This window comes from Amborella trichopoda, chromosome 6, assembly GCF_054954075.1.
Source record: "Amborella trichopoda isolate Santa Cruz 75 chromosome 6, AtrichopodaSantaCruz75HAP2 v2.0, whole genome shotgun sequence".
NCBI classification, from domain to species: Eukaryota; Viridiplantae; Streptophyta; class Magnoliopsida; order Amborellales; family Amborellaceae; genus Amborella; species Amborella trichopoda.
This window is the reverse complement of record NC_142341.1, coordinates 52,770,279-52,788,655: the sequence shown is the minus strand read 5'-3', so window position 1 is coordinate 52,788,655 and position 18,377 is coordinate 52,770,279. Positions and strand designations below refer to the sequence as shown.

General features: G+C 34.1%; 1 protein-coding gene across 2 annotated transcripts; it reads right to left on the bottom strand.

Annotated features, from left to right (window-relative positions):
- Window positions 1–10,760: 10,760 nt before the first annotated feature.
- Window positions 10,761–17,597, bottom strand: LOC18448574 (uncharacterized). 2 transcript variants are annotated; one of them, XM_011630382.3, is made up of 3 exons: window positions 17,512–17,597; window positions 14,742–15,726; window positions 10,761–11,133 (listed from the first exon to the last, which is right to left on the bottom strand). In XM_011630382.3, the coding sequence occupies exons 2-3, from the start codon at window positions 15,690–15,692 to the stop codon at window positions 11,128–11,130; spliced, it is 957 nt and encodes a 318-aa protein (XP_011628684.1). In that variant the 5' UTR covers window positions 15,693–15,726; window positions 17,512–17,597; the 3' UTR covers window positions 10,761–11,127. The 2 variants fall into 2 exon arrangements, with proteins under 2 accessions (XP_011628684.1, XP_011628685.1); XM_011630383.3 differs by having other exon boundaries at window positions 14,742–15,711.
- Window positions 17,598–18,377: the final 780 nt, after the last annotated feature.

Below are 18,377 nucleotides of genomic sequence, written 5' to 3'. Positions count from 1 at the left end.
GGACCTTTCATGCCCTTGTTTACCTCATTTTCTCTTTGAGAAGGGACTTATGTGTAACCAGTATTTAAAAAAACGCCGAGTCGAACCGGACTTGCCCGGTTCGACTCGAAAATTGCAATAAAGGGATCGTATCGGCTAAAAAATCGGAAATCGTCCGGTTCTAGAGAGAACCGGATGATTCTGTACAGTGACTCGCCGAGTCACTGTGCGGAATCGGCGAGTCCGTGAAGAACACGGGTTGCACAGTGTTCTTCACGGGATTCTTTGAAATTTGTCATTTTTTGATCATTTTTCTTATTTTTTTGGCATGTGATCTAATTTGCAGGCTGTAAACAGCTTTATTCAGCTTTTTCAAGGAATAAATGGTTGAAAAATTTGGTGTTTTTGGATCATGAAACTTGCTTTTTTAGGGTTTCCGCCTTTTCTGAAAGTTTCATGCCAAATAGGACATGAATCTTTCAAAATTTGTAGGCATTTTGATCGTAAAGCTGTAAATCAAAACCTTTTGTTACTAATTTGTGATAACTGTTGAGAAAAACAGAGTTTTTTGGAGATTGAAGGCTTCGGTTCACAAAATCAGGTAAGAAGTTTGGGTTTTTTTTTTTTTCCGCCATTTGATTTATTTCACGGCATATTTTGAACATAATGAATTCAATAATTAGGGTTTTTAATCTTTATTGTATCTAGTATGATTTAAAATTTTCAATTTTACATAATCTGGTCAATTACAGCATGAAATTTGAGATGAACACTAAGATGTCTGTGGAACCAAAATTCCGCTGTTTTTTTTTTTTTCCGCCTTTTGATTTTGTTTTCATGATATATTAGAAATAATGTGTTAAAAATTTAGGGTTTTGATTCCTTATATTGTTGTTTTATTAGAAAATAGACTCAATTGGATGTAATTTATTCACTTCGAGGTGGATTTTTTAGTTAAAATCGCTTATGTAAAATGGCTCTGTGAAGAAGAACATAATTTTTTTTTTTTTTTTTTTGGTAATCCATGATCGAATGTTTTGTAATACTTGATCGATTTTTTTGTAATCCATGATCGATTTTTTTTTTTTTTTTTTTGTAATCCATGATCGAATTTTTTGTTCTTTTTTTTTTTTGTAACCCATGATAGAATTTTTTGTAATCCATGATCGAATTTTTTGTAATCCATGATCGAAATGTTTGCTGTAATCCATGATCGAATTTTATTTTTTATTTTTTATTTTTGTAACCCATGATAGAATTTTTTGTAATCCATGATCGAATGTTTTGTAATCCATGATCGAAATGTTTGTTTTTTTTTTTTTGTAATCCATGATCGAAATTTTTGTTTTTTGTTTTTTGTTTTTTATGTAACCCATGATAGAGTTTTTTGTAATCCATGATTGAATTTTTTGTAATCCATGATCTAATTGTTTTTTTCTTTTTTTGTAATCCACGATTGAATTTTTTGTTTTTTGTTGTTTGTTTTTTTTTGTAATCCATGATCGAATTTTATGTAATCCATGATCGAATTTTATGTAATCCATGATCGAATTTTTTGTATTCCATGATTGAATTTTTTGAAAATTTGTGATTTTTTTTTTTTAATCCATGATCGAATTTTTTTTGTAATCCATGATAGAATTTTTTGAAAATTTGTGATTTTTATTTTTTAATCTATGATCGATTTTTTTTGAAAATTTGTTATTATTATTTTTTAATCCATATTATTCAAAGAGAAAATGAGAGAGATGATGATTCTGAGGCCACCCTATCCCAGCCATATTATTCACATATCGAGTTCCAAGAGCATGAAGGATGGACAATCTTCGGGGATTTTAGATTGGGAACACAACAAAACACTAACACTCAGATATTTGAGAATAGTCAGACGCCTGCTAATATCAATGATTCGTTTTTAGATCGAATCAATGAATTGTTAAACAAATTCAATCAATGGCACCAACGTGACCAAGAAGAACAATAACGTTGTCTATCATTTTATTTTTAGATCATATGTTACTAATTTTATGCTTTATTGTAGTCCATGTAAGTTGATATACTTATTCCATGATAATTCTATATTTATCTTTTTGTGTGATGTAAATTAAATGCTGAGTGGCGCTTCATGCCAAGAACATATCAATATTCGCATATTCATTCAAAAACATGAAAATTCTTAATGGAGTACCCTCATTTCTTATTGAATTCCTAAAAAACATTATTTATAATGAATTTTAATATTTTTTTCGGATTTTTTTTAAGATTTATTATGACCGATTCACCCGATTTCCGATCCGGATCGCCGATTCGCCAATCCGGATCGGTTTTTTGGAAGCCCGATCTGGGTCACCGATCCGTTTTTTAAACCATTGTGTATAACCCATTATTGGTGATGGCTGTATTTACCAATATCCTTTGGAAAAAGTATATATAAGGTTGCAACCTTGAAATTTAAAATTAAGGTGCATTTCAAAAATCCATTTAAAAGGTTGTTTGGATATTGGATCATTTCGACTTTGAGATGTATAAACATGAAAAGAAAAAAAGATTTTGAATTTTAAAAATATTTTATTTTGCAACACATTACCTGGACCGTCAATTTCTAATATTTTCAATTGTTTATAGATCTACTTGATTTAAAATCATTTTTAGAGTTTAAGATCTTATAATTAGAGATAAAAATAGATTCTCAAGCTAGTCTAAAAAAATTTTACACCAAAATTATATTTTATGATAAAATTTGTACACGTATATTAACTTGATTGTTTAAGGTTGCAACCTTATACAAACCACACCATAACTTTTGGTGAATTTACAAATATTGAGTTAAATACTCATGAATTGATGAGTAAGCTTGCAAGCTTATATAAGCAACACCATATGTTACAAAAAATTATTTATTAATGATCATTTGGGCCAATTGGTCAAAATCAATTCGTCCAACCATAAAACAATAGTTTGAGTGGCTTTCAAATAAACTTGATTTTTATGTTTTGTACCAGATTGGCCAAGGCAACGATTAACGATCCAATAGAGAGGCTCTTAGTTACCAATTAGGCTAAGGGTGTTATGGGCCTAGCCTTACAATACCATTAGGCACAGAAGCTAGGCTCAAGCAACTCCATCAGGCTTGTAAGCTGCGCTAGAGGAGTCCCATTCCTATGAGCCAAGCTTGGGCTGGCTGGCTTTATGTGCTTGGGCCGAAGTAAAGCTCAAGTCGGGCTCATGCCACACCTATAAGCACCAATCTAGCCTATCAACTGCCCTAAAGTGTAGGGCTGCCAATTATGATGTGTTGGCATGCAAGATCGCTAGCCCAACCCTATCTCAAGCAGCCCGACCTCAATCCTGGCTCAAGACTAGCCTAATTTTAAAAAATTCAAACTCGAGTCCAGTTATAAATTTTCAGACTGGGCTTGGGCCCAGATTGTCTTGACCCGTTTACAGGGCTCTCGATTGTGATGGGGTGGCCTGCAGGATGGCTAGCCGAACCCTATCACAAGCAGACAAAAACAGCCTTAGTCTTGGCTCAAGTCTAGCCTAATTTTGATAAATCCAAACTCGAGTCCGGCTATAAATTTTCAAAGTGGGCTTGGGCCCACCTTGACCTGGCCCATTTCCTATTAACAACCCCAAAAACACACACCCTCTCTCTCTCTCTCTCTCCTGATTTGTGGTCTTGTTCAATTTGTATGTGCATTCCCCTTGAGCATAGGATGTGAGCAATTGCATTTTGTTTGATACCTACATGGAGCTTCTTTTTAGAATAAAGAGGAGCAAAAAAAATATGTATGGTACGGTGTCGTAGAATGATTGACGGCCAACAGGGCAACAAATCTTGCATTATAATAACTAATATGCCCTTAATTGGGGAGCATGCTTAACTTAATGGCGGTGCTATAGAATTCTCTCTCTCTCTAGGTAGATTCTCTCTCCCTCTCTCTCTCTAGCTAGACTCTCTTCTCTCCTAGCTACTCTCTCTCCTCCCTAGCTACTCTCTCTATCTCTCTCTCCAAAAAAACAAAAACAAAACCCTATTTCCTTTGTTTCTCTAAGTTTATTTATTTACTCTCCTCAAGCGAATCTCTCTCTCTCCCATTTCTTTTTTTGAGAAAAAACATGCATGTATGAGTTTTTTTTATCATTATTAAAATGGACATGGTTTCTATGCGACCAGCGCTCATATGGTAGGAATGAGAGCTTGGTGATAAATATATTTTTTAGATATAATTTGATCTTAATTTTTAGAGAATATATAATTTTTAACATAAAAATCATGAATATGAAAAAAAAAAATTGAAAAATTGAAAAATTAATTATATTAAAAAAACACATTTGGACTGTTTGTTACAGTTGTTTTTAGATGGACACCCTATTTGCATCCATCTTTAAGAGAGATGCTTTATATCTCTAGACTGCATATTATAGAAATACGATCGAGTCCACATGAAACAAAATTTCTATTCAAATTTTATGATTTTTTATTATTATTACATCCTTACCCATTTTTTACCCACGATTACAATAATATAGCTTAGAATTATTTTAAACAACCAAAATGCCATTTTTGGATTTTCATGCATTTCAGCATCCTTAAACATTTTCAGATTTAAGGTTTTTTTTTTTGTATGTGTGTGTTTTTTTAAGGTAGGGAGGTTAGTGGAACACTAGAAATTAAACTTGAAGTATATCATTGCTAAATGCCAAGCTGCTTACTAAAAGCTCAAGCCCGATTAATAGAGCTCGGCTTATACCGCGGCTAAAAGGCATTTGTCTTGTAAAGTTATTCCCGTGAATTAATCATTCACAAACTAATGAAATGGGAACATGTAGAACTGACTACAGATTTTTAGCTGGTGAGATTATTTACTTTGCCTTTGGTGGGTGAATAGAATGAAGCATGGCATGGGGCATATAAAGAATATTTATTTTACTTTTCCTAATTTTGCCAAAGAAATCAAGGAGTTATTATAGGATTAGATGAAGGGTGCGGTTTGTATAGAACCTAGGCTCTAAACGACCAAATTAGAGCCTACCTTCAAATAGTGTCTAGAAATGTGGTTTCAATATTGCAAATCTTTGTGATAACTTTAAAATATATTTTCATATTTATTTATAAAATTTAAAGCTTAAAAAATAGTGTAAATTGACATATCTATGAAAACTTGAAAATCTTGAAAATTGACGGTCCAAAAATACCTTACAAAATACATTATTTCCAAACCTTGCAATCCATTTTTTTTTCATGTCCAGACATCTTGATGTTGAGATGATCAATTTGACGATATTTGGATGTCAAAACAACCTCTTCTAATGAAATTTTGTGAGTAAGCTCAAATTTGATTGTTCAAAGCCTCGGCTCTATATAAATTTTTCCCTTAGATGAATCAGAGTTGGTATAATATCTCCCCTTCTCACACCTTTTCAAGTGTTGTGCTTGTTATGTCTTTATAATGTGGTTAATTCTCTCTCACACAAACACACATAATATTATGCTAGTGTTTAGTATAATAATTTCACACAAATAGCTTATAGTAGTAACTGAATTAAGCTATTTATTGAACTGGTGAAGGTTTTGGTCTAGTCAAAATTAGTCTTATTATCATTTAAATTAGTTAGTTGGATTTGATTTTAAAAAATGAAAAAAATATGGATAATAATTTAAAAAGAAAAAGTTTATATCAAGTTACAACCTTATTTGTAGAAGGCTATAGTGATTGACATTGTACATTTTAGTTGAACGGTATACATTTAACACTATCTTAAAAGACATGTCATTTTTTTATAATATTTTAAAAGCCGTGTGAAATCTGTATCATCCAACTAAGACTGATTGTATAGAACATTGCATCCTTACATTTACGAGTAAAGTTACAACTTTGTATAATCAACACTTTAGTTTAAAAATGAAATACATTACAAAAAATTATTTAATATTGTTTAGTTAGTCTAACGGATCAAAATCAGATAGCCCGACCATAAACAGCAGCTTTAAATGGCTTTCAACCAATTAGGCTAGCTGAGCCCATGGGCTTTCCTACAAACCTATTAGCCACAAGGTCCAAGCTCAGGCATATCTATTAGACTTCCGAGTTGGGCTGAAGCAGCCCTACTCATGTGAGTTGAGCTTGGGCCTAGCATGGGCGTAAAAGTTCAAGCCTGGGGCGTACTTGGGCCTAACTAAAGCTCAAGCCGGGCACAAGCCAATTCTACGGGCACAAATCTGGCTTATCATCAGCCTTAAGTGCAAGGCTACCAATTAGAATGGGTTGCCGGCGGGATCGCTAGCCGGACACTTTTTCAAGCTGCCTTAGGACCTTGGTCCTGGCTCTAGCCTAGCCTAATTTAAAAAAATTCAAACCCGAGGCTGGCTATTAATTATCAAGATGGGCTACGGCCCGCAACCCATTTACATCGCCCTAAACTCTCATAAAAGTAGTTTACTTGTCGGGGGATGCATAACAACATTTGCGTCTCCCAAGGCATCACACATCCATCTTTAAAATGGATGTTTTTACATCCATTGATGTGGAGTTGTGGTCTCTAATCGACTGTTAAAAAATTTCCTTGAAAAAACAACATTTTTAGTTTTCAAAATTTATTTATCAATTGCATTTTGTTTCATGGTTGCATGAAGCTTCTTTTCTAATAGGAACAAGACAAAGAAATGTATGGTACGGCGTCGTAGAATGATTGATGACCAACAAGGCAACAAACATTGCATTATAATAATTAATATGCTGGGAAGCATGCCTTCACAACTCTCTCTCTCTCTCTTTCCACCCAAACAATTCTCTCTCTCTCTCTCTTCTTAGCTATTGATTTACTTCTCCAAACTCCTAAAAAAAGAACAAACAAATTTCCATACCATTTCCTCTGTCTACATTCATTGGTTCTCTACTTATATAACAATTTTGAACGTGTTTCTCCCCGCCAAGGAAAACACCAAGTTGTGGTCTACCACGTGTTTTTTTATCGCCACGCACATGTGACGGTACCGCCACAAACCTAGCAATTTTTTAATCCTCACTTTCCGAAAAAATAGGACGGTGCCGAGCTTATAGGCAAAATCAATATAACATTTCGCCTATAGGCATTGCACATGCATACATTTCAATATTTATTTTAATGCGTCTTGGTCATATATACACGTACCTCAAATTTTAGATAATTTAATTAATATAATAATTATAAAAATTTAAATAATACTGGATGATTGTGACCGTGTAATGAATTTTGGATGGTGATGAGGTGTAGGTGAAGTATTGTAGAACTTCACCTATAGGTGTTTTGTTGTGTCTTATATATATATATATAGGAAAATACTGAAATTAGCCCACTAGTTCATATGAACATATGAGCCCAATGGTCCATATTGAAATTGAGCCGATCTGATGGTCACGACCTTATTTCATATTTTAATTTTAATTTTTTTTTCTACGCATCTAAATAACTTGAAATTTTAGATGTGTATTCTTAAAAAATAGGATAATCTAATAAAATATCAAAAAAATAATTTAAAATAAATAAATTGACCAAAATACCCCGGAATAATTTTGGGGCATTTTAGTTAATTTATTTTTTACAAATTATTTTTTCAATATCTTTATTAGGTGTGCCTTTATGAGAAGAATAGACCCATAAAATTTTAAGTTATTTGGATTTTTAGAAGAAAAAAAAACTTAAAATTCAAACACAAAATGAAGTTGTGACCTTCAGATCGACCCAAATTCAATTGAGTTGTTGGGCATATATGTTCATATGAACTAGTGGGCTCATCTCAGTATTGTTCTTACAAGGAAATGATGATGTTAGCCCACTGGCTCACAGCTACATACGAGTCTAACGGGCCAGATCGAATATGGGCCTATCTGACAGTCATGACCTCATTTTATATTTTAATTTTAATTTTTTTTCTACAAATCCAAATCACTTTAAATTTTGAGCGTGTATTCCTTAAAAATTGAAGACTCTAAAAAAAATATCAAAAAAATAATTTACAAAAAATAAAATGATCGAAATAACCCCCGATAATTTTCAGAGGCATTTTGGTCAATTTTTTTTTGCAAATTATTGTTTTAACATTTTTATCAAGTGCGCCTTGATGAAAAGAATGGATGCTTAAAATTTCATGTGATTTGAATTTGTATAAAAAGTTAAAAATCAAATACGAAATGAGATTGTGGATGTTAAGATTGGCCCAGATTGTGAGCTAGTAGGCTAATATCCATTTCCCATATAGAAGCTACTACACAACGCCTATGGACAAAAATGAATAGCATTTTCGCCCATAAGCTCAGAGCCGTCTGATGTGGAATAAAACCAGAAGTCATTTTTTCATGGCAAAACCACGAGATGGGAAAAATACGGGATTCAGCCATGGCTCTCGTAGAGCCATTGCAGTTTCTAGGGAAAATCCGCAACGGCTCTACACGAGTGTAGAGCTTTTGCGAGCCAAAATACTATTCAAAATCACCTATAGGTATTTTTAAGATTTTTCTTTTATATATATTTCCTCCTTATTTCTTTTTCTTCTATACATTCATAAAAAGATTATCAAATTAATTATGAGATGAATAATTTGACACTTTAACATGTCTTTTGATTTAATTTTAAAATATCCATAAGAATATGCATGGCCTTTAGTTTGAATGGTTATCAATAAAATATTAAATATTTACATTTCTAATACATATTCTCCCCCGAGACCATAGTTTATTTTCACTCCCTCAGACGAAAGACCTACCTGGGATGATCTATTCAATCTAAAATTTTGAAAACCACTTAAAAATTATTAGATTCTCATAAAAAATAATATGAAAATTGAGGTTTCTAAACTTATATCTCACCATCTAAAATTAGATGGTCACTATTTAATCTTGAAACATTATATTTTTTGCAAGCTCATAGATAATACAATTAGGATTTTTTATAGAGAGAGATATTGTAAGAAAGTCCAGGTAATTTGAGCGCATCTTTTTTAGATGTGACTATTGGAAAGATGTCTTATATTCTCATAATCATCATAATCGTAGTCATTTTCCAACTATTCAATATTTGACTACACAAATCCTGATCAAACCATTATGTTCTATTTAAAAGTATTGAAATTAACCATCTAAGACAATATATAAAATACAAATTTAATAATAATATAAGTATATACGATAAATAGTTAAGATTGACGGTCAAGATACCAAAAAGAACATATTTTCGATATCTTAGATCGATAATCAAAAAAATGAAAGGTTGAGGAAGATTTCCTACTTAAAATTAGAATTGGGATGACGAAGTGAAGATGTATAATCGAGATTTTATGTAATCATCACACATCAATTATTCTTTATCATCCAAACTTATTATTCTTTATTATCCAAACTTGGAATTGGGGTCAGATGCCTCAACATAATATAACAACCCTTCGTTCCTGCCGTTATCATACCAAAGAGAGAGAGAAATAGAGAGAGGACTTCTGCAAATAGGGAAATGTCTAGAAGGGGGGTATGAGAGGGATTGGAATGAGTCCAAGTTGAAAGGGTGCACCTCATGAGGAGAGAGAGAAAGAGAGAGAGACCAAACTAAAAAAAGCATCCCGTGGTTTGATTTTTGGATTCTTCAATCAAAACCAGAAAACATCTCTTTTTCGCTGAAAAGAGACAAAACACACAAGGATATCACAAAGCATGTTCGAAAAGGGGACAAAAGGTTGAAATCCGGAAACATTGCCGAAATTCACATTTTTCACAGGAAAAGAGTTTCAATAGAAGCCACTGGTCTTTAAAACATGCACGAAAGGTACCGATGAGGAAAAATAGTGGAGAGATTGTGGAGGGACCCTCTCTCTTTCATACAAGGTCACATTCATATCTAACCATAGAGATGTCAAATTGGGTGGTTAGAGGAGTATCAATTTTCTACAAGAGAAAAATTTCTCAGATTTTGAGTAGTCAATTGCACATCCCCAGCATGTCAAATTGGGTCCTTAGAGGAGTATCAATTTTGTGCACGAGAAAAAAATTTCTCGGATTTTGAACACAATCAATGGCACATCCCCAGCTGCCCCATTTCAGACAGGGTTGATTCGTACTTTCTCGTACCAAAAGTAAAAAGTCTTGTCATATACTTTTTCCAAAAACAAACAACATTCATTTCTAACCATCAGAGATGTCAAATTAAGTGGCCAGAGGAGTATCAATTTTCTACACAAGAAAAATTTCTCAGATTTTGAGCAGTCAATTGCACATCCCCAGCATGTCAAATTGGGTCGTTAGAGGAGTATCAATTTTGTGCACTGAGAAAAATTTTCTCAGATTTTGAACACAGTCAATGGCACATCCCTAACTGCCCCATTTCAAACAGGGTTGATTCCGATTTTCTCGTACCAAAGGTAAAAAGTATTGTCATATACTTTTCCCAAAAACAAACAATATTGGTAAACGGTCTTATTGTTTATTTTTCTTTGTTAACAATATCAGCAAACATAAGAAACAAGACAAGCTTTCTATATTTCCCCTACTGTATAAACTTATATATTTCACCCTATCCAACCATCTATTGAGAATGGATGGCTGAGATGGCCCCAATCACTATGTTATGCCTCTGCATTATTATATTTTTAATTGTTTTGCTACCAAACATTTTGACACCAAATTTTGGGCATCACTCCTCTCTTAAACTCGCAACTGTAATTTGTAGAAAAAATTTAAAAATAAAATACTCTAAAGCATAAAATCTAAATCAAATAGTGAGTGGCTCATGTGATTTAAATTAGACGGCTGGAAGGAGGGAAGTAAAAATCTTTTATACAATAAGGGAAGTATAGAAACCTTTCCCAAGAAACAAAAAAACTGGGCTATAACAATTGTAAAGCACACTGTAATACACTGAATTGGACGGTCCAGATCTGTACTATCAACTATGACCATCCCATGATCAAGAGTCAAGGTATGGATAATCATAGTTCAATCCAAAGCACCCATTAAAATCCTAACTTAATAATACATATAGAATTTTATATCAAAACACACTGATGATTCGTTCATGGAATACCAGAAATCAGAACCTTCCTACGATTTATAAAGTTCACAAAATGAGATCCTCCTCAAATAAATCAGGGAGAGTGTAATAACAACGACACACCAGAGCTTTTCAATCCTGCACACAAATGACAAATGAAACCAACTATGATCAGAATGGAGAATATCCTGGAGCTAGCAAAGACTATACAAAACAAATAAATAAATCAATTAACAGTCTCAGTGATGTCCCAAATTACCCTTTTTTCTTGGGGGGGTGGGAGGGTTGGGTAGGGGTGGCAACGAGTCTGGGTTTGGCGATCGGACCCGGACCCAGACCCAGACCCAACTGGACCCAACCCGGACCCATACCTGATTGTACCCAACCCAAAAATAAAAAATATATATTTAAATATTATGTTCAATACATATATGAACTATTTAAATATGGGTGTAGGTTGTATAGAGCCTAGGCTCAAAACAATCAAATTAGAGCCTACCTTCAAATAGGATCGAGAAATGTGGTTTCAATACTGAAAATCTTTGTGATAGCCTTAAAATATATTTTCATCTTTATTTATAAAGTTTAAAGCTTCAAAAATAGAGTAGATCGATAGAACTATGAAAACTTGAAAATCTTGAAAATTGACAGTCAAAAAATGCGTTACAAAATATACTATTTTCAAAACTTGAAATCCTTTTTTTTTCATGTCTATGCATCTTGATGTCGAGATGATCAATTTGATGATATTTGGGCATCAAAACAGCTTCTTCCAGTAAAATTTTTGAGGCAGGCTCAAATTTGATTGTTTAGATCCTCGGCTCTATATAAACTTTCCCCTTTAAATATTATAACAAAAATATACAGTATTTTTATTTAAATATTATATACAAAATTTTATTTAAATAGTAACACTATTCGAGTCCGGTCTGGCTCAAGTCCACATGGACCCAGACGTGGACCTTAGTAGTGTTCGAGTCCAAGTTTTGGACACAGACTCGACTAGCTGGGTCTTTTGGACCACCCCTAGGGGTGGGGAAGAAAATAAAAGGTTCCTAAGTAGCTAATTAAATATCTAAAAGAGATTGACAACACCATGTTCTTGTCATCTTCTCTTTTCTTCTTGGGCTGTTAGAGAGATTCAGATAATCTCTTCCTCTCTCTCCCTTAAAAGAAACAATACTCAGTAATCCGCGCACAACTCTCCCTATCAACTTGCATAGTCTGCATGAGGTGGTTATTTCTCATAGTCCTGTTAACATGCTATTGTAGCTGTAATGCCTATGATTTAATCAACTAAAGAAGAAGTTTTTTATGAGTCTGCTCACTCATGTATCCACCCTGGTTTTCAGAGGTTTTAAGACCATAAATAAATCCTAAATCATAGCAAATCCATTATTTGGCGCTGCAAAATAATGTAGATTTGATGATCTTTGAAGAATTGAAAAGAACAGTCCAAAGAACAAGTATAAGAAGGGATATTTGAAGGACTATTTTGAATACCTAAAATTCATTTTTGTTTAGATTCATGATCACAGTGGTCGTGATAATAGACCTGCGATTTTGGATCTCAAGTCCATCTCCAAGATGGATTTGGAAAGGTAGATGCACTATAATAGGTGCGCGTTTGGGATAGACCTAAACCTTAGGCATCACACGTACGCATGCGTGCAGGCAAGCGCACACACAAACACACAACATTTTTCATCAATAAGGAATATCAAGTGTACTGTAGTACTTCAGAAAAAAAAAAAAGAGGCATGATTGAGTCCCTTGAAGGTAGTAATTCAAATATTACGGCCATCTATAGGAGGGAAGAAAAACATAAAAATTGAAGGAGTTGTGACCCTAAAGGGCTATCTTAAAATCGCTGAAGAGAACACTTTTTCCTATCATCATCAAATAGAACATTTAGACAGAAACATGGGTCAAATAGGTTCTTATCAGACTGTATACAAGAAAGCAGTCAGAGAAATCACATTTTTATTATTTGGAATTTTTTTCTTTTTTTTGATAATTGTATTTAGACTTATTTATATTTGACAACTAAACACTAATTATTATTATCTGGAATTATTCATATTTGATAACTAAACAATAATTGCTTCATGTCTAAAGATATGCTAAGTCTACAAATCTCAGTGTTTCGAGATTCGGCCGAGGCCACTCGGACTCGGCCAAGTTTCTCCGCCTCACCCTAAGGGCGAGGAAAGTTTTATCCAAGTAGGCTGTTCCAATTTATATAAGTACATATATATATTTATGTCATTTGTAGGTTATGAATGCGTGAATGGCATATTAGATAGCATATGCGCGTTCTTTTTACAGTGTCAGGGGTTCAATTCCCCCCAAGGTAAAGCACTTTTTCTTGTTTTTTCTTTTTTGGGGTTAAAGAGACTTGAAAACTATATATAATGTCACTTCTATGTCACAATACACGAATGGCTATTCCCCATATTGGATAACATATCCGAGTGCCTTTTAAAGTGATTGGGGTTCGATTTTGCCAAAGGTAAGACACTTCTTCTTTTTTAAAGGGTTAAAGAGCCTGAAAAAATAAATTAAAAAAAGGGGACCCATGGGAATCGAACCCATGAGCTCTTAAATGTACAAAGGCAGCCCAACCAATTTGATATTTAAAATTTAATGTTAACGCTACAAAGGTTCAAAATGTTGTACTTTCGTACGCTAAACAAAATGAGTAGCACTCGTGGGAATTAAACCCACGAGCTCATAGAGAGCAACCTACAAAAGCTGGATGAACCAACCAATACGTCACTCCAAGACTTATGCTAAAGTGAGGTAGGTTATTAAATTTATTTTCCTTTTTGTTCCGTTTCCGTGTTTTTTTTTAAGTGAACACGACTTGGGCGAGTTCCTCGGACTTGGTCGAGAAATTCGCCTCGGCCAAAGTCCAAGTACCTTGGCCGAGTCATGTTTCAAAAATCTGACAAAACTAAACAAGAATTGCTTCACGTCTAAAGATAGAGTAAGTTGACAACTATGAGGGAAGCATACAACTAGACCCATCACATGGATTGCACGCTTTGAATTCACATTCCCATATTATTTTCAGACTATTAACATAAATAAATGCAGATTGCTATGTTGGATAAAATTGAAGTTTTTAAAGCAAATATGCCATAAAATAAGATATTATACAACTAGGCTTTCACATGGATTGCAAATTTTGAGTTAGTATTCCCCATATTATCGTCAAACCATCTAATGTGAAATGTTGGATAAAATTACAGTTTATACAGCAAATGTGCCTGCATGAGATAGGATGCACAAGTGATCATATCAATAATTTTTCTTAACTAAAATGCTTTTTAAAATGGTATTGTCTACAAGAGACGATTTATCTTTTGTACAAGGAGGTCACAACATTCCCGCTCATTAGACATCAAATTAGATGACTTGGGGTGAATCGCACGTCCGAGAATTTTTTTTGGGAATTTTGTGTCTATTCAATGACACTTTTACAATCACCCATTTTGAAATGTAAGGGACAATAATGAGTGTGACCTCCTTGTACAAAAGATAAATGGTCTCTTTGTAAACAATCTCTTTTAAAATATTATTGATTCCAATACAGAAATTATATAACTTCAAAAATAGCCCTATAATCATAAAATGAATAATCAACATGCAGCATCAAAATCTACATATATCTCATAAGGAAACAACAATCATAAAAGTTTATGATGTAAAGCATAACGATGCTTAAAGGAAAACAAATGTACCTCCTCATCATCGTCATCTATGCCTTCTTCATTGTTCTTCTTGAGACGGGTCGTTCCCCCTTCCTTGCTAAATGGCAATTTCATTGGGCCAAAGGGGGTGTCCACATGAATGTTCCCCTTCATGGTATACCCAGTCCCTCTTCCTCTAATCATGTCCCAAATTGCAGAGCCAAAGTCTTTAGGCCTGAATGTTATAGGAATCTGAACAACACTGTTTCCTTTTTTCTCAATTGTTGTTGCTTTGGAGAGTTCAGCACTCCCAATGCTCACATCTGACAGCCATATCTCATAATCAAGAGCATTCAAACCCAAGTCGAAATCATTCATGTTCTCCAGCTTCACATGAAGAGTAGCAACAGTCTCTTCAAAAGAGAACTTGTTGAACTCTATCTTACCAAGATCCACATCTGGCTTGTAAGGGATAGGAATCTCGCCCGTCTTCTCTAGAGGAATGGTGATTCGCCCAAAAACAGGCACATCCACAATAAGGTCAACCTTGATCTTATAAGGAATAATACTACCCTCTTTGATATCATCATAAGTGTTCTTTATGTCATCATAAACCAATTTCACTGGTATTTTAACAGTCTCAGATCCATGCGCACGAATAGTACCAGCATCAGGGATGAGCCCAGATACGAGCTTCCTGCCATCACTCTCTACCAAATAGTCTATGTCTACAAGAGGGATTGGAACAGGGTTTGGGTTAGTTACGTGCACATCAACTACGAATTCAGCCCGATGCAAATCAATATGGGGAATGTGAATTGCAGAGACATCAGCAGTTGGTTTTCCAAATCCTATTGCTTCCTCGATCTTCTCTCCAATGGCATGAATGAACCCCTTTACCTTATCAACAAAGCCTCCCTTTTCTTCATCTTTATCTTCTTCCTTGTAGTCTTTCTCTTTGACTTCCTTCTCAATTACTTCTGGTCTCTCAGATGAAGACATGCTTCAAGAATGATAATCCCTGATGCAAGAATAGCTAAAAAAATAAATTGGGAGTCAGGAAAGCATCCAATGGATCAATTCTATCAAAAAGAAGAAGACAATAAAAAGGATAATCACTCTAAATAGTACTCTTCCATTAATGCATGAACCTCATAAATAACAAATACTCCAGGTAAAATTTGATGAATAAAGCTAACGAGGCAAATGAAATGTCAATTTTGTCAGGGTTCAGAACGTGGAGCCGTATATTTGATAATTAATCAATTACATGTCACTTATAAGCCAATCAATGCATATCATCGATCATGTTGCGACCTTCAGCTTACTGTTATGCATAGGGTTCTAACAATTTTCTATAGAGGCTGTCATAGATATTAAGTAACCTGCTAATCTCTTACTGCGCATTAGTGGAATGCACTTTGAACGAATGATGATTCACCCAATTAACATTTCTTTCTTGTTTCATTCTTGTTTTCGTGCAGATTACAAGTTAAGTGGCTCGAGTAGTACTTGGACCATACTTCTTCTTAGAATATGACTAACTAGAAAGGTCATTACTCTATGGGCTTCCCCTTTATATTTTTTAACCTACTAAGCTGGAATTCGGTCCTAGACCCCAAGTCATATTAACTTGAAGTCATGGTTTGAGGGGGAAATCTCTGCAATGAATTCACTTTAAATTTCAATAAGTCCACCTTGATCCAAGTTCAATCATGCTTTCGCGTTATCCAGTTCATTGAAAATTTGAAACTGGTTAGTAATAGTAATCAATCGAAGTTAAAGTCCTAGGGCTCTAAGCTCTAAACTCTAATTAGTGTTGGTTGATCTACTTTTTTAAGTTTTCTCTTAGAATCTAAAAAAAATGTTTTTGAGAACAGTTTGGTAACCGTTGTTTCGAAAATCAGAGTTTTGTTTTTGCAGTGAATCTAATAAGTGAAGATCAAATAAACGACCTATGAATCAAGAGATGGGTCATGGTGGTCTTTGTTTTTGCAGCGAATGCAACAGGAGAAGTTCAAACAAACTACGAATCAAGCGACGGGTGGAGGTGATCACATTTGGCCTTGTGCAAAAAAAATTATCAACTCTAGACCTCATATATCTATGGGTAGTGCATTCACCCTTCCAAAATCCATCTTGGAGATCGTTTGAGGATCCAAACATCACAAGTCTATTATCTTGCCAACTACAATTATGAATCTGGAAAAAAAATGAATTCTGAGCCTTGAAATTGATTAATCTTGCCCCCTCTGTTTTTCTTTGTTTTTAGTGTACAATTCAATTCTTCAAACTTCAAGGATCATAAAAAATGAACTAATTTTGGAGCCCCAATTCATGGATTTGAGACACAAATGAATTTGCATCGAAATGTGAACTGAATACAAGTATAAACAACTTAGAGCAAAAAACTTCAAGGATATTTGGAGACGACACACATAGAGCAGCGGATCTTGGTGATGCAGAATCAACTGTGCAAAAAAAATAAAATTCGTGCCATTACAAATCACAAAACCCTACATTGACTCAGAGATCGCAAAAAAACCTTCACATCGATCATCCATTCTCAAACCAAACCAAAACATTACAGCTTTGCATAGATCGAGCTCAAAATCACTCGATTCTGAAGAAGAATTGAAGTGAAATCGCACAAGATCAATTAAAAATGTAAAATAAATCACAAAACCCTAAGGCTGAATCGATGAAAGTAGGCAACATGACTGAAAGTCTATGCTTCAACGATCTGTCAGTTCCATGAAGAAAACATGATCTACTGATGTATACTGTGTAGATAGAGAATATGAAGTAGATGAACACTTACCAGTGTACCTCGCTTCACCAGGCAGATCCTTGAAGAAACCTGCAAGAAACCTGTGGTTTTAGAGAGAGAGGCAGAGAGAGGACTGTAGAGTGAGAGTAAATTGAGGGCCGTTTTTAATAGCGGCTCGAGGCAAAGACGCGGTTGTCGATTACTACAGTGCGGCCAGAGTCCAACAAACTGTTATCTCCATCTAACATCGGACGGCTAGTAATCTCTAAAAATCTTATAGCTGGGGTTGACTCCAACTTTATTAAATAAAAGGTAATAGGGTAAATATTTTAAACTTTCTTTTAACAGATCTCAAATCGGGTAAAAGAGCCAACATAAAATTTTATTAAAATTTTTTATAATAGCTAATCCAAAAAATTGAGAAAAGACGGATGATGATGATAAGGTTGATATTTGTAGGTATAAAATTAAGATACACCTATAAAATCTTTGGAAAAATACTGTTTTAATATTGGAAATACATCTAATTTATCATCCTAACGCTGAGATGCAGAGATAAAAATATAGATTTTAAGTCTTAAAAATAATACATCTTCCAGTATATCATCTGAACCATCCATTTTCAGTATTTTCATATGTTTATAGATCTCCTTGTTTTGAAACATTCATAAAATTCAAAATTCATAATTAGAGATAAAAACATAGTATCGCTCTATCTTTAAGAATTTTTACATTAAAATTGCATCTCGTAGCGAAGTTCGGAGGTGCACCTGATTGTCCAAGTGTGAGTTCTCTATATCAACAGTATGCATATAATCTATGTGCCTAGAAACATCCAAACATTTGATATTGATATAATGGATGAGAAAATTAAAGTGAACTAATAATAATGTCACGCAATAATTCCTGCTTGATAA